This window comes from Chelonia mydas, chromosome 11, assembly GCF_015237465.2.
Source record: "Chelonia mydas isolate rCheMyd1 chromosome 11, rCheMyd1.pri.v2, whole genome shotgun sequence".
Classification (NCBI taxonomy): domain Eukaryota; kingdom Metazoa; phylum Chordata; order Testudines; family Cheloniidae; genus Chelonia; species Chelonia mydas.
The window spans coordinates 9,381,712-9,405,678 of record NC_051251.2 but is presented as its reverse complement, the minus strand read 5'-3'; the positions used below and the strand labels follow the sequence as shown (position 1 = coordinate 9,405,678).

The 23,967-nt window shown below is 44.8% G+C and overlaps 1 protein-coding gene across 3 annotated transcripts in view; it reads left to right on the top strand.

Annotated features, from left to right (window-relative positions):
* TFCP2L1 (transcription factor CP2 like 1) overlaps positions 1 to 23,967 on the top strand; it is a 48,283-nt gene that overhangs the window by 7,408 nt on the left and 16,908 nt on the right. For 2 of the 3 annotated variants that reach the window (XM_043525385.1, XM_043525386.1), the window contains exons 3-9: positions 17,127 to 17,232; positions 17,495 to 17,601; positions 18,285 to 18,437; positions 19,774 to 19,884; positions 21,724 to 21,815; positions 23,340 to 23,388; positions 23,486 to 23,579. In XM_043525385.1, coding sequence (XP_043381320.1) covers positions 17,127 to 17,232; positions 17,495 to 17,601; positions 18,285 to 18,437; positions 19,774 to 19,884; positions 21,724 to 21,815; positions 23,340 to 23,388; positions 23,486 to 23,579 — 712 coding nt within the window. Of the gene's footprint in view, positions 1 to 15,635; positions 15,713 to 17,126; positions 17,233 to 17,494; positions 17,602 to 18,284; positions 18,438 to 19,773; positions 19,885 to 21,723; positions 21,816 to 23,339; positions 23,389 to 23,485; positions 23,580 to 23,967 lie in introns of all 3 variants that reach the window. The other variant, XM_037913113.2, reaches the window with a different exon arrangement.

The window sequence follows — 23,967 nt, the reverse complement described above, 5'->3', positions numbered from 1 at the left end:
GTTTTCATGTAGCAGGTGCTGGATTCTGTTGAGCTCATTTGAAATTTTGCTTTGTGACATGCATTAGTATCCCAGCAATGGGGTGGGGGGAGCCCAAGGCTGATGGGTGAAGTTGGCAGACGGGTAAGCATTAGGAGTACCACTGACACAACTCAGTTATGAGTGCCCTAGCTGTGTTTCAGTGAATTGCCAGTGGATGGGCCAGGAAGGTGTATGATGCTGTTATGTTGCTCCATGAAGAGTGTGACCTCACTCATGCTGGCCCTATCTCGTCACAGTGGTGGAATGTCATTGCTCCATGCTTCTGTAGACAACAAAGCTAAGCATCTAGCTTGGCAGCTTACTGAGCTGCAGTTTAGCAAGGTTCCATATTGCCTATATTGTAGACTAACTTTGGCCCCCAGATGGACACATGCACGCACCTCCAGAGCAGGAGCAAACCAGAACAGGAGAGGTTATGCTGCTCGATATCTGAAATGATCAAAGGGAGGGTAAAAGAGCTGGTGAATCTTTCTGTGAAATGATCTTCCCGTCATGGAGGGTATGGGATCCTTTGCCATTAAAAGCAACCAGTAGCAAAATAACGTCTCTGCCTGCAAAATACCCAAGCCCATTTCAAACTGCTCTCTCCTCTGACTCTGCCTTAGCTCCAGAGAAGGGTGGAGATGCTAATTTGCAGTTCTTCCCTCGGCTCTGCATACAGAGGCTGGAGAGAGTTCATGGCTAACCATCAGGTTTCCGTGAATGGGGAAGTCTAAAGTTCCCTTTGTAAAGTTGAGACTGATCATATTTGAACATCTCCTGATAAATCCCATTGTGACTTTGGGCTTTGTTCCCTGTTGTCTGTCAACAGCTTTGAAAATGGGGTATCTCCTGCTCCATCTTTGTAAGAGACAAAGGGCTTGGCTACATGAGGACTCTAATTGATTTGCCTTTGTCTTCCTGAAAGGCATGGAGTCAATGCATGTATGTTAAAGTGCATCAGAACAACCACGTGGATGCTTTTACTCAGGAGTAAAGTGATCTTAATTTGCTGTAATTTAATCACTGGATTTTTTTTTTTTAACAAAGCCGGAAATATGAGTGTGTGGAGGAGGATTAAGTTACAGAGAGCATCCACTTGGGGTGTTTAACACACCAACACGTGGGCATTGACTTCATACCATTCATTGATTTGCCTTCCCTCTCCTGAGTGTCCCCATGTAGACCTGGCCAAGGAGCCAACTTCCGCCCTCGTTGTAATAGGGAAGTCAAGAGGCTTGCGCGGTGTGATGGGCACACAGACTGGGGTTTTCAAAAGTGCTCTGCTTTGGCCTAATTCTGCTCCCATGGAAATGGATGGGACTCTTAGCAATGACTTCATGGGAGCAGAGTTAGGTCAGTGTTGAGCATTTCTGACAATCCCACCTAGAATGGATTTGCCTAAAGGAGTAGGGGAAGGTCCAGTTTTGGTCTTGTCTCTAGTGGGGTCACAAGCAAGCTGGCTGCAGCCGTGGCTAGCTGGACTGAACTACAGTGCAGAAGAGCATGACTAGAATAGAATGTGAAAATGGGCTTTGTTGTTGTTGAGAACTATATGAGACAAACTATGCTGTAAGTGTGGAATCCTGCTCTGTCTTCAGCGTGTGTTCTGGGGAGGAAGAGGTATAAGGAATTCCTGCCTCTTGATAGGAGGGTCCCAGAGCTCCTGAGCCCAAATGTCTACACTGAAGTTAAACTTTAGCCCAAGCCCCACAAGCCCAAGTCAGCTGGCACAGGCCAGCCACATGTGTCTAATTGTAGGGTAGACATACCCAAAGTGACTAGAACATTCCCTTGAAATTGAGGTCTGTGCAGAGGGCCAGCTCAAGATCTATGCACTGCTTAAGTCAGGAGTGGGCAAACTATAGCCTGTGGGCCAGATCCGGCCTGTCAGGGCTTTGGATCCGGCCTCTGGGATTGCCACCCCCGTGGTGCCACGGGCCCTCAGCTGCTTCCAGAAGCAGCTGGCACCATGTCCCTGTGGCCTCAGGGGGAGGGAGGGCAGAGCGCTCTGTGTGCTGCCCTCACCTGCAGGCACTGCCCCTGCAGCTCCCATTGGCCGGGAACAGGGAACCGTGGCCAATGGGAGCTTCAGGGGAGGAACCTGCAGGTGAGGGCAGTGCGCGGAGCCCTCTGCCCCCCTCCTCCCCTAGGGGCTGCAGGGACATGGTACTGGCCACTTCCAGGAGCAGCGCGGGGCCAGGGAAGGCAGGGAGCCTGCCTTAGCCCCGCTGCATGCCGCTGCCACCCTGGAGATGCTCCAGGTAAGTGGCGGTGCCAGGCTGGAGCCTGCACCCTGAGCCCCCTCCTGCACCCCAACCCCCTACCCTGAGCCCCCTCCTGCACCCTTGCTGCACCCCATTCCCTTGCCCTGAGCCCCTTCCTGCACACTTGCCCTGAGCCCCCTCCTACACCCCAGCGCCCCAACCCCTTGCCCTGAGCCCCTTCCTGCACGCTGCACCTCCTCCGACACCCCGCACTCCCTCCTGCACCCCACCCCTCTGCCCCAGCCCTACATTCATGTCCCTGCATGCAATTTCCCCACCCAGATGTGGCCCTTGGGCCAAAAAGTTTGCCCATCCCTAGCTTAAGTGGTTGGCTCTGTGTATGCAGATGAATTTCACCCATGCTCAAGGCATGTACCTGCTGAAGCTAAATTGTATATATTTGGTACCTCTTGGTATATATTTGCAGTCAGCTCTACTCTGCGCTCCACACAGTGCCCCTCCCAATAGGAAGGATAGGATTTAGTCCTGCCCTGGCTCTATACCGCATCCCTCAGACAAAAATCCTTGGTCCTTGCTGGTTAGGGAAAAGGTGCCAGAGCCCTGCTAGCATGTCTCTTGCTTTGATATACACATGGCCTTTTCCGAGCAAAAGCCAAGCTTGTATTGGTCTAGGGATTGTTTTAAAATATTGTTTCTGGGGTAATCTCTTGTGGGGTGGGGAGAAGCAATTTTAAATTCCACCTTCCAATCAGCTTTGCAACGGTTTTGCACTAAATTAAAAATAAATCATAACTTGCCTTGTAGTCCCACGACAGAGTCCTTTTGAACTGGCAGATGATGAGGTCTGATTTAAATGGGCACTTGTGTTTGTAAACTCCTAGAGAGGAGTATTTATAAATGTCTCCTTCCCATTCCTTGTGTGTCAAGTCTTGTGGGAGCATTGACCTCTCTGGAGTAGAAAAGTAGGACATGCATCTGTTTAATTTTAAAAACAAAAATTAAAGTCTTTTAGTCTAAATAGCATTTTGTTTTGAGGAGAAATGTCTTTCTTCATTGGAACTATTCTTGAGTCTTGAGCGCCATAAAACTTCCACTTTGTGTTAAAAAGGCCTGATCTCTTCTCTGAGGAGCTCACAAACCAATGCCAGATATGACCCAATGAAGCAGATGGGTAGGGAGTGTGTGGAGGGAGGGCGTTTGTGGACCAGCTCTGGAAGGATGTTCCATGTGTAGGGGCAAGCTTGGAAGAAAGCTCAGGAGTCTGACATGGGGCCTTGAGGTTGGCATTATTAACTGAGTGAAGGAATAAGGAGGATCAATAAGAGAGGATGGGCAGAACTAAATAGTGTCTTTGAAGGAGATGGCAAGAGTTTTGAACTTAGTTTAGTGGAGAAGGAGCCAGTGGAGGGAATTGGACGGGGCTGATATGGCCTGAAGAATCGGCTAGGAAGATCTTAGCAGTGACTGTATGGACTGGAGGGGGCTCAGATGGGGGTTGGGGAGGCCACACAGGGGAAGGGTATATACCCTAGGGACAGATGACTGGGGTTGGGAAGAGTTTTTAGCTTTGCAGACAGAGAAAAGGAGAAATATTTTGGAGGAGGAGGTGTGGACTGGATTCTCCTGGATGGGAGCAGTGGGGTGGGGGGAATTGAAGAGGACTCCCAGGTTGAGACGATAGTGTCCCGCGTGGGGAGGGTTTATGAAGGACATCGAGGCATTTAGTCTTAACTATTGTATTAAGCTGACAAGAGGCCAAGCTCATTGGCAAAAGGTTGAAACCCTAGATTCTTGTTGGCTGCAGTGAAAGACCCAGCCTACAGGTCAAACAACTGAATAGTCAAATCCGCGCAGTCTGCGCTCCAGTGACTGACTCCTAACTCTTGTCTTTTGCAGTCTCCTCCCCTGCGCTCCCTCATTCATTGTGAAACTGGAGCCAGAACCCTGCTAAAATGGAACCATTTGGGGCCAACTGTTTTCAAACACCATTGGAACTAGCCTGTTTTTTTAGTTTGCTTTATTTTTAAGTGTTGTTTCGGTGCCTATTGTGGATTGTCTTAAAAAAACCTTATTGAGCAGCAACCCTTCTACAAACTACCCCATTAGCAAGGTGTCTTGATTAAGTTTGTATTCCGTGGTTTGTAGCAGTGGGGTGTGTGGATGCAAGTCATGTAACAGCCGAGTTTCTATTGCAGTGGTGTATAGAAGCCCCAACCAAGCTAAACGTGCAAGGTCCTGTACAAACTTAATATGGCAGTCTGTGGCCCAAATACTTTTCAACATGGTTACCATCCTGAATGTGGAAAAAGGGCAAATGAAGGTTAGTTTAAGCAATTGTCCCAGCCGGAAGTAGTGCAAGCAAAGCAGGCATGGGAAGTATAGGAAAGTGAGACGTGATTTGAAGAAGACACCCCGAAATCCTAGTTGTCTGGGGAGCAGATAGAGCTACCTAGAGGGGAAAGTAGAAAGAAAACCTTTGCCTTGGTTCTATTTTAAGTCTCCAAATCTGGCCACAGGACTTTTCTGTAGCTGGAGAATTGGATTTTATGCTTGGAGATTTATGGAAATGAAGAAATCTGTTTTTGTATTGACATTAACTCTCACGGAACTGAATTTTTATAGGGTCATGACTGTGCTTGAATGTTTGTATGTTTCCTGGAACAGTCTTTTGTTTGCCTAAATGAAGAGAACAGAAAGCTGGGAGACCAGCTCTGACTGGCTGAGGTTCTCGGTTAATTATAGCTGCATTTGCAAGAATATTATTTTCATTTTGCGTGACTCAGAGGGATTGGCTGTTTTTTCTAATAATCATCGCAATTATTGACAGGATCTTGAGCCTTCCAAAGAATTAAGTTCCCTTCTGGCCTACCCTTTGCGAACATGCACCCTGCAGATGCCTCAGAATCTCTCTTCCTTGACACATTTTTGGTCTGTCCCTGGCTTCCCATCATTGGTCTGTCCCTGGTTTCTTTCTAAGAATTGTTTGTAAAGTTGGTTCTTCTTTCTCTTCACTTTCATGACCAGTTGTTGAGACTTTTTGTCCTTCTGTTGGCACTTCTCAGGCTGTCTCTACACTAGAGCTTACAGTGGCGCTGTATGGATGCAGCTGCGCCGCTGTAAGATCTCTTGTGTAGCCGCTCTGTGCTGTAGGGAGAGAGCTCTCCCATCGATACAATTAATCCACCCCAACAAGCAGCAGGAGCTATGCCGGTGGGAGAAGCTCTCCCGCTGACATAGCGCAATGCACGCTGCCACTTATACTGGTCTAATTTGTTGCTCTGTGTGTGTGATCACACCCCTGAGTGACATACGTTTTGCTGACATAAGTGATAGTGTAGACATAGCCTCAAGCTCAGGGAATGGAGTTGGCCCTCTTACCTCAATTACAAGCAAGTCTGGATAGGTTCTTGGTGTCATACCCCAGCTCCTTCATTTTGCTAGCAGGATTTTTCTTCTCACGTACATTTTGGCAGTGAGGTGCAGGATACACAGTGCTATCTCCAAACCACACCAACCCTAAGGTCACCATCAATCTTGCTTCAGGCAACAAGGGGCTTGGAATAAGCAGAGCATCCGAGCACAACTGTCCATAGGAAGCAGGAATCTCCTGGCTGCCCTTTAACGTGGGAGACGGTTTTCTATCCTTCCTGCTATCCTCTCCTTACTCCCATCTGGGTTAAATGGAAGTCTGTGAATTTGCAGTCCTCGCTCAGGCAAAACTTCTGCCGAGGCCACTGGACCTGGTTCTACTCTCACAAAGCAGCAGTGACTGAAGTCTGCGGACTTATGCTGGTGAGACCAGGTTCAGGACTGTGTGTAGACTTCAGGACTGGACTCGGTTTCATTGGTGACAACCAGCAAGCCTTCTGGAGCGTTTACGTGAACCGCCTTTTATTTGCGCTGGGTACTTTTCTGGATGTTTTTAACTTTGGTACTGAAGTTTCTCCTACATTTCTACCACGTTTGATTCCTGAATTAAAGCACCTGTCAATCCAAGGAGCTAGAGTTATTTCCCAATTAGCTGTTTCTACCTTGAAGTGTCTTCGGAAGCTGTACTTTAGGTCATGAATAAGCAGTTTGGAGGGCATTGTGGAGCCTTGTTTGGCCGAGCTATCTATACTGGTTGTTGGCTTTGTAGATCAATGAAGGAGATGCTAATACGGGATCTGTATGCTATAAAGATATTTGGAATTGCCCCTTTTTAGGGGACCCCTCTACTTCACTTTCTTCCCTGCATTTGTTTAGGTTGGGTGTTCTAGGAAACCCAGGGGGGTGCTCCTTGTGCTTATGTACCAATTGGTAGTGTAGCTTAGTGTCATGTGGGTTGTACATGCTATATGTGCGACGAGCTAAGGGTCTCTGTCTCCTTCCTAATAGGCAGCTGTCCACAGCACGGTCTCTTCCCCCACACAGCACGTCAGACACTGAGGGGCACTCTCAATTGGTTATTTTTAGCAAAGAGAGCAAGGAGTGAATGACCAGGCCTGGGTACTGAAATACATCCTCATCCCTAGGTGAGAAGCCTCCAGGTCAGGGTTAAGGAGTTCTGATGGGGCAATGCAGGGACAGATGCATTGCTGCTGACACTAACATACTGCACCTATTCTGGGCTCAAATAGAAAACGCTCGTCTCTCTGGAAATAAGAGCCTGGCCATCTCCTGTAAAGTTGTACTGATATGCTCTGTCTTTTCTGTCTAAGAGGCTGTTCATCCATTCTAGTTCATTATTCCTAGTAATCACAGAGTAATGGTTTGTATGAGAGCTATTCAGATCGTGAAAAACTTTCCATGAAAGCTAAACCTGGCACAGCTCTGTCCTGCTGTATCTTCAAAGTGCGCTACTAGGTGGACTGGCTTTCCCAGCACAGGTGCTAGTGAGCAGACAAATAGGGACCTGACTTTCAACTAGAGCTCGTTGTCGTTTTGTTTGTATTGCAGTAGTGCATAGAGGTCCCAACCGAGCTAAATGTACAAGGTCCTGTACCAACTTTATACCAAATAGTTAATTGAAATAGACAAGACAGACAAATGTGGGAGACAGCTGCCTTATCCCCATCTGACAGATTGGGACCTAAGGCAGAGAAGGATTAAGTGACTTGCCCAACATCACACAAGGAGCCCATGGCAGAGCTGAGGGTTGGACCCCAGCCTCAGACCATCCTCCTTCTCGGTTACCTGGGGAACGTGAGAAAATACTAGGCTTGCAAATGGCACAAAAGAAACCAATGTTACCATGAGACTCGCACTGTCAAAACCTGCAGCCAGGAACCTTGTGCAACAGATGCTATCGGCCGTATACCAGGACTGACCGTATTAGCGGGAAGCCAGGGCCTTTACCCCATCGGCAGAGAGTCTGTGATTACACGCTTGGATCTGGACAGGCAGAGGTACTGAACACGTAATCGAGATCTACTCATTACACGTGAAACGTGCTAGATCCTTATTAATTCAAGAGGCAAAGGAGAAATCTATTATAGGCACCAGCCAAGGCCAAGTTAACAGCCACCATACTATAATCAACCCAGAGTAAGTGATGTCCGCTATCACCCCAGGAAATGAGCCCGCTATACACAGGGCTGAATTTAAGTACAGTTCCTAAATTAGTCACCTGCAAAGTGCTTCTGAACCTGTTGGCCCGTACATGCTCTTAATTCAGAGTTGGAAGTGTTGCCGCAGAGGAATTATTAACTAAACTTGAACAAAGGGTCTGAGATGGTGTAATTTTAATACCTGTAAGCCTCTGAGCATGCCCAGCATGAACTAGATTGTTTGCAGAAGTTTGAGCAGACTCAGGCTGAGCGGAGTGCTGGTGCAGAGGGCTGAGCCTTCCCTCCAGCAAACCTGGCTCTTGAGTGTGTGTTAAGAGGTACGGGAGGGAAGAGATGTGCAGGGAAAAGAGGGAGGGAGGGAGGGGGGACAAAGGGTTGAAAAGAGGAGAGAAGAAGCCACAGGAGGAGACAAATACAGGAAGAGAACTGTTGGAAGGGCAGCTATATAAACTGGTATTAGATTGAACACCTGAACTGCACTCCATTACATTCCTCCAACCCCTCTGTAATGAAAAGCAGGACAGAAACTGACTGTGAGCATAATCCTCTGGCCCAAGGAAGGGCTGTGGAAGACCCTTGGACAGAGTGGGACATAGTGGAGCCGTGTGGGGGCTGCATTCCCTGGCACCCACACGTCTTCCTCTCTCTCCCCCCCCCCCCCCCCAAGGTTCCATCGTCTTAGCACAGGAGAGAGGTTTGAGGATGGCCTGTCCTGTAGCTAGTGGATCCCCAACATCCACTGGCTAAACATCTCATGCTGCATCTTTGAGCTTACTCAGCCCTGAGGCTACAGTAAGTAACCACAGAGCAGCTTCCAGTGCCGCTTGTGGTCTAGGATGGGAGAACTGTCACCCACCTGGCACTACTAATGCCTGTGTGTACATTGTGTGTGCAGGGAGCAGGGTTTCACTTTTGCTTGTCTCTAGCTGCAGTACATGTGTGGCATAAAGTATGCATGGTCAGGTGGCCCCATGCCCTGAAAATATCAGCCTGAGGTTTTATTGACTAACCCACTGAAAGTCTTTATGAATTCCCATCCGTCTGAATGGTCTCATTAAAGTGTTCCTTCTGTCTGCCTTGTGCGTGCTTGAGTTTTGCAGAAGAACGACTTTTCCCTTCCTTTCCCTCCAAGCTGTATTCAGCTGGGCACATTCTTTCACATTTATCAATGCTGCATTTTTCATGTCCTTGTTAAGTTGCTAAATGGAATTGTTGTTGCTGTGGCCCATAGTTTAGCTTAATCCTTAAACAGTTTCCAGTTTGATTATTTCTAGGCCCCCTGCTTTTCACTAGGATCACATATTAAGGAAGAGTATATTTTTCTGTCTCTAGCTTCCACTGATTCAGTGAACATATTATACATAAAACCTAATCTTATAGTCTACTTAGGTGAGCTGCTTACTTTTCTAAACAGGCCTGGAGCCTATTGGTTTGGCATACTGAAGTCATAGCTGGAAATCAGCATAACATGTTAACGTGTTGTGTAGAAAACAGAGACCTTGCAGTGTAAATGGCATTAGAAATGTAAAGCCAAACTGGTAACTGCAATAGGATTTGTAGTTGTGCGGGAAAGAGTTCAGTGTTGTTACAAAATGTAACCTTAAATTTTAAAATAACAATTCTTCTTAAAATCAGAAAACTCCTACGATCGCTAATGACTAAATCCCAGCAATGAACTTGCCGACGCTTAGGAATTAGGTGTTGCGCGTGTACCCTTTTAGCATGTGTACTAGTCTAGTGACCTCTTGTTAAGTGATAAGATTATTTTTGTCTTCCTACCTTTTGGGACAAAGAACATGGATGTCAGAAGTTTGGTAATGATAGCAACAATTAAATTTTATGCTGCATTAATTGTCAGGGACAATAAAAGTAACAAAAGTAAACTGCCTATAAATCTCTCTAAGACAGGCGGAGTTGCTTCATGAAGTAGAAGTTAGGAACATTGTGTGCCTGGCTGGTTTACTACTTTGTCATATCCTAGTCTTGTTTGTACAGCAACAGAGCATAAACTCCTGCCTAGTAATGGGATTGTGTAAATGTCTGTTGTTCAGGAACTGCCCTTTTTAAATACACACTTCCGTACAACATCCTCCCTAAAGAGTTGCTGTAATAAAGGTAGGTCAGAGGCGAGGCTAATGCCTCTGAAGAGTTCAGTGACTTATGAGGCAAAGTGCTTCTTTGGCCTTTTCTTCACTGCTTATATGTGAGATATATATTTGTTACCACAGGCTAACAAACATGTGTGAGCTAGCCTGAGGTAAAATCACAGTGAAGACAAGGCATTTTGGCCCAGATCCACTGAAGGTATGCTTACACTGCAATTAGACACCCATGTCTGTCCTGGGCCTGCTGTCTCGGGCTTGGGCCAAGGGACTGTTTAATTGTTGTGTAGACATTCAGGCTCTGGCTGCAGCTCAAGCTCTGGGACCCTCCCACCTTGCAGGGAACGTCTGCACCGCAGTTAAATAGTGCCTTAGCCTGAGCTCCTTACCCTGAGTCAGCTGGCCCAGGTCAGCTGCAGGTTTTTAATAGCAGTGTAGACATACCCAAGGGGACTTAGGTGGCAAGTCGCAGTTTTAGGCTCCACTGCGATCCTCAACATTCCTGCTGACTCTGTATTTGCCTAAACGTTCAGGGTAAAAGTTCCCTTGGCGCCCAGGTTTCTCCCTCTGAGCTTTCGCACTGCTGCCAAGATCTAGGCACCCAAATACCTGTCTCCTGCCTCTGCTTGAGTGTTAGAAAGGACTATAGAATCCTAGAACCGTAGGACTCTATGGTGGGGGAGGGATAGCTCAGTGGTTTGATCATTGGCCTGCTAAACCCAGGGTTGTGAGCTCAATCCTTGAGGGGGCCATTTATGGATCTGGAGCAAAAATTGGGGATTGGTCCTGCTTTGAGCAGGGGGTTGGACTAGATGACCTCCTGAGGTCCCTTCCAGCCCTGATATTCTGTGACAGAAAGGGACCTCAAGAGGTCATTTAGACAAGTCCTCTGCACTCAAGGCAGGACTAAATGTTATCTAGATTTTATCTAACTTGCTCTTAAAAATCTCCAATGATGGAGATTCCACAACCTTCCTAGGCAATTTATTACAGTGCTCAGCTACCCTGATAGTTAAGAAGTTTTTCCTAATGTCCAACCTAAACTGCCCTTGCTGCAATTTAAGCTCATTGCTTCTTGTCCTATCCTGAGAGGTTAAGGAGAACAATTTTTCTCCCTCCTCCTTGTAACAATCTTTTAGGCACTTGAAAACTGTTATCATGTCCCTTCTCAGTCTTTGCTTCTCTTGAGTAAACCCATTTTTTCAATCTTTCCTCATAGGTCATGTTTTCTAGACCTTTAATATTTTTTTATTGGTCTTCTCTGGACTTTCTCCAATTTGTCCACATCTTTCCTGAAATGTGGCACCCAGAATTGGGCACAATACTCCAGTTGAGGCCTAAACAACGCGGAGTAGAGTGGAAGAATTAACATCATTCTGGGATTTATTAGCAGCAGTGTAACACTGTTGACTTATATTTAGCTTGTGATCCACTATGACCCCTAGATCCCTTTCTGCAGTATTCCTAGGCAGTCATTTCCCATTTTGTAGGTGTGCAACTGATTGCTCCTTCCTACGTGGAGTACTTTGCATTTGTCCTTATTGAATTTTATTCTGTTTACTTCAGACCATGTTTCCAGTTTGTCCAGATCATTTTGAATTTTAATCCTATCCTCCAAAGCACTTGTAACCCCTCCCAGTTGGTATCATCCACATTAGACCTGGGGTCTCCAACACCTCCGAGGAGTGTGCTGTAGTATAATCATAAATCTATGAGAGATTCTGATGTTGGCGTCCCTCAGTCTCTCCAGTTGAAGTTGTTCCAGTGGATATAAATATAAAGAGACACAGGAGCAGGGGGACTAGATTCTGTGTCTCCCACCTTCCAGGTGGGCCTGCTAACCACTGGTCTCTAGACTTGTTCTCCCTCTCTGGCCCTAATGACTCCACAATTATTTATACACAGTGGAACCATTTCAACAGTATGTCCACAATAGCGAAAATGGGGCCATATGTAATTATCCACTGGTGCAGCTTAGCCATTGGTGGAAGCTGTAGTGCAGACAGGGCTCAGGTGTCTTTACCACTGTATTCTTGAACCCTATTCTATCGATAGTGGTGAAAGTTAGTAGAGCATCAGCCATGAACCAAAGAAATCCCCCTCCAAGTTGATACCGTGGGTTAAACCATACGGAGGTATATTTTTGAGAATGTAAAAAGAAAAGGAGTACTTGGGGCACCTTAGAGACTAACAACAGAATGTCTGGCCTGTTGGTATAGGGCCAAATTCTCCTCACTCAGTGGGGTTGCACTGTATAACTGAGAAGCGAATGTAACCCCTAATTACCAGATTAATTCAGATTTTCCTTAGTTGTGACACTGAGGGAAGGTTTTGTGGAGAAGTAGAGAATGTCCATTTCGGCTTCCATATCAACACGTCTGTGCTGGTAGCACTGCCCTTAAATCTGGTCCCATTCATGCCCTGTTCTAGTGTTAATGATATTTATGGGAATGCTGGTAGGAATGTTAACCTGCCCTGTATTCTAAAACTTGGTTTCAGGGGTGGTTGTGGAAGGGAAGCGTTTTCCATGGGAGATAATTTATGGGTAGGAAGCTCAACTAGAAACATTCTTAATATTTAATTATTTTGTGGCGGAAATCTTTATTTAACACTCAGGTTGAAGGGGAACCAACTAGTGTATGAATAGCCTTTTGAATGATGATTTTCAGGGAATCCATATTAAGTTCAATGGCTTCTTTCACATGACCCATATGTTTTGAACCAAAACATTTTATGCCTTGTGGCTTCCATAATATTAAAATAACAGAGGCCTAGTTGGAGGCAGCATTTGCTAAAGAGCCGAACCTCTGTTTCTGGCCAGTTTGAGGTCTGATCCAAGCCAAACCTGACTTCAATGGTAATTTCATGCGTGGAACATTTGCCAGTTCAGGCCTTCATTTTGTATCCAGAATGTGAATATTTTGTTTGGTAGGAAAGCACATGGTGCACAAGTTTCTGGATATACCAGTGACTTGTTGGTTTATCTGATGAACAAAGACAGCCTAGAAGGAGTGGGACCAACTTTGTTATGCCCAGTAAGCTCTTTTAGCTGTTCACATAAGACAATGGTAAACCAAGGGGCTGGACAATAGACACTGATGGGAGAACCCATAGCAAATATTCCACCAAGTGTCAAGTTGTCTGGTACCCTGAGCATTTGACTGAGAACTAGAAACTACTTAGTTTTAGTCCTGGCTCTGGCACTGGGTTACTTTGTGGCCTTGAGCAAGTCACTTAGCCTTTCTATCTCAGTTTCCCATCTGTAGAATGAGGCTAGAAAGACCCATCTACCTCTAGAGAAGTGTGTGATCTCTCAGATAATAAAGTAGGCTGTGTGGTGATTAATTGGGTTAATATTTGCACAATAAAGCTCTGTAAGTACAAGAGGGATCTGAGAGGAGCTAAATCCATTGAGGCAATGCGATGTGTAAAGTCATGCTACCAATGAAAGTTAGACCCAAACTAAGCCATCTTCGATGGACCAATATTTCCATTTGGCTTTGTCAAAAATCTGTGTTGCTCTAATGAAATAATAACGGTGGGAACAGGCTGGGGCTAACGCTGAGCCTGGGTTTTGTTGGGATATCCCTGACTTATACCAGTGTAAATGATATCCAAAGTGGGGCCTGTGAGTATTTTTTTTGTTTGTTTGTTCTTATTATGTAACACTTTGGATTACGCAGAGCCAGTGCCTTTGCATTAACACTTGATAGGTTATCTAGGGCCCTTAAACTAGGGGTTCTCTCACACGCATAGCATTCACCTTAACAGAAAGATCCTCTTGGCTCATCTCCCCTCCCATCTGTGGTCACATCCTCATCTCCCTCCCATGTGCAATTACTTGTCTGTATCTTCCAGTAAACTACTGAATTTTCTGTAAATGAACCTTGGGGCTTTTTTTGGGGGTCTGGCTGGGATTTTAGGAATGCCTTGTAGAGGTCTGAGGAAAGTGAGGTCCCAATCATGCAAAGCACTAAGCGTGTGCTTAACTTTAAGTGCTTTAAGTTCCAGTGAAGAAAGTGGAGTTACTCACAGTCTTAAAGTCAAGCACATGCTTATGTAGCTTTGTTATGAAATCTGTGTAAGACCCATGGGATTTCTGTTTCAGTGAACGAAATTTCTCTGAAATTGCCATGTGAATAAAGTTACATTCCTGATAAAGAGAATACTCAATGGAGAATATTTCCTTGGTACAAACACAGATTGTCCCATGGCATTGTGCTGGGATTATTGGTTACAGACACCATCCTCTTTCAGTCCAACAGTCTGTTTTGCCACAAAATATAGTTCTCCTTGGAAGTAAAAATGGTGGATTTTGCAAAATGTGGGCTGAGATTTATGTATATTTCTAGCACCTAGGAATTAATCTGTAGCTACATGTGGTTTCCTTTTCTCCTTTAGCCAGTTGTTGGATTCAAGGGTCATAGCCTGCTTGTGGAACTCCCATTGACATCTGTGGGAGTGGTGTGCAAACACTGAAGATGGAATATGGCCTCTCTACTCTACTCTATATTTTTCCAGGCAGCAGAATAAGCTTGGACTATCCCAGCACTCCAGTAACATTGCCTACACTCACGTTGCCAACCTGCAATGCTGCAATTCCCAAGAGGAACCCTGTTCTAATGCAATATCTTTCCATTAGTTCTGCTGTCCTAAATCTACTGCTATTTACAGATTTGGATCCAGAAATGTAGCATTTTTCCTTTACCAGTGGTAGCTGCTTGGGGGCAGATGTATCTGCTATGCAGTCTTTTGGAGGATCAGTGCTAAAATGACCTTGGTTAAGCTAGAAAATCTGAACCAATCACTGTTTCAGATTGCCTCGTTATACGATGATCTGCATTCTTCACTAAAGGGGATGGGGGCGGGAGGCGGGGTGGGCAGCAAGATAAACTGGAAAAACCAGCTGTTGTGTATCTGTTCCCTTTATTTATTGTATTGATGGTGTCCTGCCCTTGTTCAGGCACTGGTTTACTACACAGAGTGGGTTACACACAAAAGGTTCATTGCACTGTCCAGGTTCTGGTATCTTATGTCCAGGTGGCTTACCAGGTCCAGACAATAGCATCAGCATATATGACTATCAGCAAATTTCTTAATATGGAAGAAACCAATACCTGGATTTGAATCCCTCACAGTGATAGAAAACCATCACCGCTGATCCTGCACGAACAAGCGTCCGAGCTCATTTCTGTATGTTGGAAGGCCACAATCAAGCCCAACCTTGTGATCCTCAGGCACCCAAAAATCCTATTGAAGCTCGTGATAAGGAAAGCAAGATCAGCCCCAGATTATTATCCCTGGCATTCTAGTAGAGCGCAGAGGCCCTATTGTGCTAGGTCCTGTACATACATATAGTAAGAGACTTCAATATTTAGACCAAGTAGACAAGGACAGACAAAGGAATAAGTGCTATTGTCCCCATTTTACGTGGGGAATGACAGCACAATGATTAAGTGACTTTCCCAGTGTCTAATAGGAAGTCTGTGGCAGAGCTGGGAAATGAATCCAAATCTCCTAATGCCCCCCGTCCAGGACATTAACCACAGGACCATCTTTCCCTCAGATTTCTGCCCTGCATTAATGCCCACTCGTTAATGGGACAAACGAGATATGTTGCCAAGAATGACCCTTCCCTGATCAGTCTTATGCTTTATTAGCAACATAAATGCCAGCATGACTCTCTCATTGCTACAACATGTTAAACACCTTGGAAATGTTTCCTTAAACTCTAGGTCAGTCTTATGAAATCCGTCTACTTGAGAATAGGAAATTGGGAGAGTTTCAAGATTTAAACACAAAATATGTAAAGGTAAGGAGAAATATAGATTTCTTTTCTTCCTGCTACTACATACAGACACAAATCAAGGCCCTGACCGTGCTTATCATGGAGGACAATGGGAGATATTTTGCCATTGACTTTAATGGGAGCAAGACTGAAGGCCTAATTTCTGAGTTGGTTAGAGCTGCATGTGACCGTGCAGTTTTGCTTTGCAGGGTTTCAGCTAAACCTTTGCTTTGGTTACAATCGTGCCCTCAGAGTTTTACTCTGAGTTTTGGGTTCAGATGAATCCCAAAATTCAAAGTTAAACTGGGTTGAAACCATTGAGCATCACTTCATCTACTGGCTTAACCCATGCAAAGCTATAAACCAACCCCAGGTTCAACGTACCTGGGCTCAGATACGTGGTCGTAAGGAGGACTCCAGCTTTTCACATAGCTTTCTCACACAGGTCTTGCACAACTCAAGTTTACGTTAGTGGTGGACTCAACCCGCAACATACAGAACTACATCCTGAGTTCTGGGTTGTTTGACTATGGGGTTGGATTTTACAAATACAGGGATTTTGCAAAATTTGGATCCAGATCTTGGTTCTGGTTTCAAGCCCTCCTGGCCCAAATTCTTGTGGTTGTGATCCAGGGACTTTCATTAGAGGGGGGCCACTTGCAAAATTTGGATCCAAATCTGGATTTAGACCATCTACAAAGTTCAAGCATATTTGGATTCCATGTTTTTATTCAGCCCACTACAGGAAGGATTTATAAAATGTGGCTCTGGGTTCAGATTTGCACACGCTCTCTTGCTAGGAGAGCAAGCAAGTACTTGGATCTAGGTTTTGGTTTGGGGCCTTTCTCTAATCTATATGCAAAATTAATCTCTCGCTTCCATTCAGAATGGATGGCAACAAGACAATGGACTTCCTTTGGAAACTGGGAGGTGAGGGATAATTAGCTCGTGGTAGTGAAGCACTTTGCATATGCAAAGCAATACATTAGTACAAATTCTCTTTGGCTTTGCCTGCATTGTGCATTTGCCCTGATTCTGGCCATTGATGCAGCTGCACCAGTCCAAACCTGAAGTGAAAGGGGAGCAAGCTCTGCTGGTGCAAACAGAGGCTTTCCTAGTCTACACCGGAAGAGGTGCACTGGAGCAAACCCTACATCAATGGCTTGACCGTTGATTGCTGGAATCAAGGCAAATTCCCACTGACAAGGCCTCTGAAGTGCAAAGAGAGCATTGCCTTGATGAACCATCTATCAATGGAATTTTACATAAATGGAGATGGGTGGCTTTCATTGGGACACTCTGATCTCCTCCTCAATGGGAGTTAGACACATGGAGGAGGAACAGATCAGACCCCCATCTCTGACACTGGGAAACCAAAGTCATCTCAGGAAAAGGGCTTCTGGCTCCCCTAATTCATCTTGCCCTCCTCTCTTAACAGAGCATCCTTCGGGTGGTTTTCCATGATCGGCGTCTGCAATACACAGAACACCAGCAGCTGGAGGGCTGGAGATGGAGCCGGCCTGGGGACCGCATCCTTGATATAGGTGAGATTATTTCATTATGGTTCCCATAAAGTGTTTGGAGTTGGATGTGAGCTGCTTGAAGGATTTTTTTCAGAGTTTGCTTTTTTACAAAAATTGTAATGGTGTGTGCAGGGAGGGGTGAAAGAAACCGCAGCTGTATTGGTTTAAACTGGATACCTCATTGGTTGTCTTGGCTTTTCAAATGAGTCTGGTAACTGTATGAAAACTTGGTTTGTTGTCTTCAATTTAATATTTTTAAAATTTTAGGGGTTTTCTTCTACAGATATCCCACTGTCAGTCGGTATCTTAGATCCCAGGGCCAGCCCGACCCAACTAAACACTGTTGAATTTCTGTGGGATCCGTCCAAAAGAGCATCTGCATTCATTCAGGTAAGGAACAAATGGATTTGCATGCAGTAAATGGAATGGTACGATGTCTATTAGGGATACTTTTTCAGTCTTTGTGTATCTGAGGCGTGGGAAAGAAATATACTAACCAAAATACCTGTGCGCCATTGATGTGTGTGTGTGCATTGATGTCCTATTTATAGGATACTCACATGTGCCAATTTAGCTTTTGAGGGTGGGGCTGCATCTTCTATTCTTAACAGAGCACAGGTCCTGTCGTAGGTAGAATGATCTGTATGTCTCTATAAATATCCACTCTCTTCTTAAAGATGGGTTTCGTTTATGGGGGGGCAGAGAAGGCCACAAACTCTAGTTTTGCAAACACCCCAAATGGCTCACAGTGTCTGCAAAATATCAGACTTCATGGGGCTTTCCTACCCTTAATATCAAGTATTTATCTTTTTTAAATCTGTATGTATGCGATGCAAGGCCAAAGCCTGCTTTCTATATGTTCAGTTTTTCTCCAGGCTGCTTGTCCTGTCACTCTTTTGAACTCTTTATTTTGTTATGAACTCTTTCTATGTTTCCTCCACAAAATAGAGGTGGGCCGGAACTAAGCTTGAAACCCCCAGTCACATACACCCCTGAACTACGGGGGCTTGAAAATCAGATTCTTTGAAACTTTGAGCTATCTCTAGTTATAAAGACAGCTTCTGTTTTGCCAGGTACATTGTATCAGCACAGAATTTACGCCAAGGAAACATGGTGGAGAGAAAGGGGTGCCCTTCAGGATACAAATCGACACATTTAAACAGAATGAGAATGGCGAATATACCGAACACTTGCATTCTGCAAGCTGCCAGATCAAAGTGTTCAAGGTATGGGCTAGTTCAGGTTTCCCAAATTCTCTCGGGAGTTCGAGACATGGAGAATGTTGATCTTGCTATGTGTAAGGTTTTAAAAATGTTTGTTAGTATTTCAGGCATTACAATAAAGCAAAAGAATAAAGGTATTAAACAGGTGGCGCTCGTACTCTCATCAATAGTAATTATGGAAAAGGCACAACATCCTAGTACGTCTAGCAACAGAGATCCCAAAGTGCATTCCGTGGACCGGCTTCATGCACTCAGACCGAGATCAGCCCACAGCTCAGATCTCAGTCCGTTCTGTTATCTGGATTTTTAAACAATCCGCTCTGCTTGGACGGGATAACAGCTTCTTGGGAAGGCCCCAACGCACAGAATAGAGCTCTCATATCGGAGTCTCTTCAACCATAAAAGATATTGTCCAGTGAGTCATCAATAGCGGGAAAGAGTTAGCCATAGAGATGGTGTATATGGTCTACCTGTTCCAGACCTGGCACTTGGTAACTTCCGTCACTGCCTGTTAAGATACCAAAGCCAACCTTTGCTCTATTACATTGTATAAATCCAGAGTATTTTCACTGGCTTCAGTGGCGTAGTCTGGATTTACACCCATAGAGCTGAGAGCAGAATCTGGCGACTTTTTTAGCTTAGTTAGTTCTTAGTTAGCTCTTCCTGAGTAGCGGAGGAGAATAACGACTCCCTAGACTATTCTCTGATAAGCACTTGAGAAGGGCCTTAAATGTTGCAAGTAGTTCCCCTCGATTTCACACATGGAGCGGAAGATGGGCAGCCTTGTTCTCGGTCTCCGTTCATGTTCGAAGCTTTTTGGCAAACCTGGAATGAACAGGTACTCTAATCCATTTCGGGACTGGCGAACAGGCTTTCGGTTAGATCTGAATCTAAACTTTCCATAGATTGGTGAGAGGTATGGGGGGCTGGATTTGGTGATCCACTCTGACTTCTCTTTAGTTTTCATAATACCTATAGTTCCTGGAGAAATAACACAGGTGCTCGTTAAAGTGTGTTCCTCGATCAGAGATTCAGACTCTAAAATAGCATCAAATCCTAGGGGTTGCACTGTGAAAGCATACAGATTGTGTAGCACTCCACGTGTTTAGGAAATGCTACAGGTATGGCAATGTTAACAAAGGATGTTCTAGATACAGTAGAGGTTTTTCTGTGAACTGCTGCTTGGAAAATAGAGGCCTTGCCCTGCTCTTGTTTCGTGTGTAGAAAGCCCATTGATGCCAATGAGGCTTTTGTGCACAGATCAGATGAAACCTATGGCCCCCTGTTACCCACCCTGTGAAGCGAGGCATAAGGAAAAGCTTGTGCTCTGTGCTTGTAGCCTAAGGGAGCTGACAGAAAGCAGAAAACTGATAGAGAGAAAATGGAGAAGAAGACTGCCCAAGAGAAGGAGAAATACCAGCCCTCCTACGATACAACCATTCTCACAGAGGTAAGATGCTTTAGTCATGTACAGCTCACTGGTTTAATATGTTGGGCCACACACTTAAAATGACAAAAGGAATGACTTCTGCACAGGGCTGAATTAGTTTCTGGGGCTCCACTCAGCAAGGTCTCATTGAGACTGAGAGCTTAATGAAACTATATAAAAGGAATTAGACTTTTCAGAAAAAGCTATATTAGATGGAACTAAAGTTTATAAGGAATATTGGACCCTTATGCTTCAGGGCATAAACCAGCCATTAATTGGGTTAAGGAGTGATTGTCTTTCACCTCCCACCACCCATGAGTTGTCCCCTCCAAATAAGTGTCCCATACACGTAGCTTACACTTTCCTCTAAACCATCTGGTTCTGGGTGGAGTCAAAGACAGGATGCTGGAATAGATGGTCTGATCCAATTGTCAATTTCCTTTCCTTCATGGATGTCCTTTAGAACAAGACAGTCCAGTGAGCTTGGTCTTTGCTAGCTTCACTCTACAATTGCCTCATGTTCAAAGAATGTTTTGCACGTGGTCTGGGTCATATGAGATCGACTTTTTCTTCTTTTTAACATCATGATTACATTGTGCACTAAAGCTTATGCATAACCCGCATTGGGCTGCAGAAGCACCAGCCAAGGGCACCTTTATAATCTGTTTAGGAGTCAAGTACCACCTTCATTATGGGAATGTCCTACAGGCTGGCATTTTAGTCCTGGAACTGCCGCTGATGGGAAGATCTAGTTTTTTATTTAAACAGTGTCTCACTGGAGCTCCTTAAGATGATTTCATTTTCTTTTTGCTTGTTTTAAACAAGCTCATTCCGTAAGAGAATGGCTTTTGGTTTATCGTTACTTGGAATAATCAGATACTATATAATTTGTCCTATAATCTAGAAGCCTTTGCTAGCAAGACCCTGCTGTGCAAAGAGACATAATCCTACAACATGGGCAGATACAGAGCTCTTGCTGTTAGCACCAGTGCACTTTAACACATTGAATGAGGAAATCCTCTAGCCCTGGTTGCTGAAGAGTTAAATATTTGCTTAAAGCTGTATTTGTGGAGGTGATAAAACTCCAAGAATGCCACAGATTGTCTCCTGCTTTATCACTGCAAACAGGGACACTGCATAGTATAGTCATGGGCTCTTAACAGGTTGACTACAGGGCCCGATTCTGTTGTTCTGGGTTTACATCACCGTAACCAACTCCTTTGACTTCAGTAAAGTTACTTTGGATTTACACCATTGCAACTGAGTGTGGAATCCGGCCTGTCTTGCAGTGGTTTTTGGTTACCTTATATGTGTCTGCCTTAGGTTTTCCCATAGCCCCTGTTTATAAACTTGACTTCCTTTGTTGATACTTTTGACTGGACTAAGCCAAATTCTGCTCTCACGCTGGTATAAACCTGAGGTGTCTCCACCGGTGTGCTTGTGGCTCATCTAATTAGTCATTCTAGTCTGGAGTTACTTGGGATTTATGATTGAGACCAGAATCTGGCAGCTGGGAAATTTCTGCGTTGTGGGCCAAATCCTGCCGTCAATGACGATTGATTTATTGATGTGGCCCAGATGCAAGCAAGAGCAGAGTTCGGCTCGGTGTTAGTTTGGGACAGGCTTTCTGAAAAGGAATATATGGAGAAAGCATAATTAGAACTAACTTGGTATAGCCTCAGTCCTCTTGCAACGCAGAGTACAGATCCCTGGGCCTGCTCCTCCTTTCAGCACGGGTAATTCGCTGACCTCAATGGAGCGACAGTGCCATACGCGGTGTGAGGGAAGAATCAGGCCCCCTATTTCCAATTGGATGAAATCCTGCTTTGCTCAGTGTCCCCATTGGCTTCGTTTTCACAGTGTTCTCCATGGCCAGATTTGCCTTATCAAGTAAACAATACTCCATCACCAAGTTACAACAGTTCTCCAAACAGCTTCAGCCTTGGAGATGGGTATGTAATAAATGCTTTTGCTTCTCAGTTAGCATGTAGTGTGGGTGCGTGCATTGGTTTGATATTGTATAATAGATCAAGAAGCAGCATAGTCCAGCACTTGAGCTGGAGCTCGGTGCTTATTCCAGCTTTAAAGTCCACTCTTCCCACAAGAATTCCAGGAAGAAACTGGCTGCATTTCCCACCTCCTTGCAGTTTAACTGTCTGGTTACACATTCCTGATCTGCTTGCTGTGTTGGGCGGAGGAAGGGAATAATATTTTACACTGAGACACTATGGGATGGTCAGTAGAAGCTTTTCTCTGTCCATCAGCGAGGGCAGCGTTAGGTCTTAAGTGTTTATAACGGATATCTAGTGTTCTCGTTTTAAATTTGGTGTATGAAAACAGGCGTGAGGCTATCTCTGCACTGACAGACTGAGGCCTGTGGGGGAGGGGAAAAATTCAGACTGCAAAAATAGACACTAGCATGCCAGCTGATAACTCTTCTGAGCACTCCCCTCTATTCAGAGGTAAATAATTAGCTCTATAGGCAAATCTTTAGCATTTTTTTTTTTTAAGGCCCAGTCCACACTGGAGGATAAAACCTGTTTGTTTGAAACATGGTTTAAACCAGTTTGGGCGAACACTGTTCAAATACAATTTGCCCTGTTTAAAATATTAACACTGGGGTCAAATCATGGGGTCCTTCTTTACTCCGTATTTGCATAGGCAAATTCCTGTGACCATCCCTGGGAGTTTGATGGAATAAGGACCTTAGGGCTTGGCCCAGGGATGGTAAAATGTTTGTGCCCAGCCCGCATTAGCATGAATGGTTTGAGGATAGAGACTTGCCCAGCTGAAAAGTTTGAACTCCGTAAGAACTCCATGTGGTAAGCACAGGTTTCCTCCCAGTATGTGGGAGACCTGACAGTGCACTCAAAGTTGCTGTGATGTGCTTTGGTTCAGTACAGAGCTTAAGGGGCCTGATCATGCCTCAGTTGCACCTCTGCAAACTCCAGTGAAGCCAGTGGGAGTACATGTGTGCAGCTGATGACATGTTCAGGGTCAAGGTTAGCTTCATTCTATAAATGTGACATTTCAGAGTAAACATGACTGTTTTTGCAACCTGCTGAAGATTAATTCCAGGGAAGTAGGATTATTAAATCTGATGGACCCTCTTCCCTTCACTTTCCCACATCCCTTTTCCTTGGCACACATTCCTCTCAAGGAGTTAATACACCATCTTGGGAAGAGGGATTGGAAGGCAATAACTTTTTCTCCAGCACAGCCCATGTGCTCTCCATCCAGATGGATTTGAAAAGCAACAACAAAGGGCCAGTGTCAATGTGAGTTTAGTTGCAGAATTTTGCCCAAACGGATTTAAAAAATAACTGATCCAATCAGAGGAAAAAAATGTCAACCTGACATAAAATCCTTGACAGTCAAGACAAGGGGGTGGGGAAAGATAACCAACAATTTTCAATGTCAATTTTAAAATAATGTGTTTTTTTTTCTCTCCCTGCTTTATACAATTTTTTTTTTAGCAACAGTTCTCCAACCCACCAAGCGGAGCTCCTGCCTTCCAGCAACGATGTAAGTATTTGAGGTCATGTTAATGTGGTGCTTTTCTTTTTTTAGGACACTGCTGAACAGTTCATTTCAAGACCCTCTTATTCTTTTTGCAATGTAGCACCTCCTTCCCTCTGCTTCTATTCAAGATGTCCAGCAGTGGCTTCATCGTAATAGGTTTTCTCCATTCTGTAGACTCTTCTCAAGTTTCTCGGGTGAGTTTAAGTGATCCGTGTGTTTGTTTTGTTTCCTGTTACCCATGTGGACCATGCTTTGGAGGTTGGTAGTGTTTGTCAAAGAAAACTGTGAGCTGGGGTTTGGAGGAACCTCTAATAAAAAAATTGGTCAGCGTTTCCAAAACTGGATGCCTAAAGTTAGGTTCTTAAGTCCCTATACAGGCACCTAAATAATCGTAATAGGAGCTGCTTAAATACTCAGCACTTGTGTGAACTGGGCCACTCTTTTAGGTGCCCAAATATGGGCTTTGAAGTCTAATTTTGGCCAACTTGGTTTTGAAAATCTTGGTCACTGAAATTCTACTCTCTCATTGGTGCATGAAATGTGTGTGGGTTGTTCCAATATAAGCTAAGTTTCATCATGCAT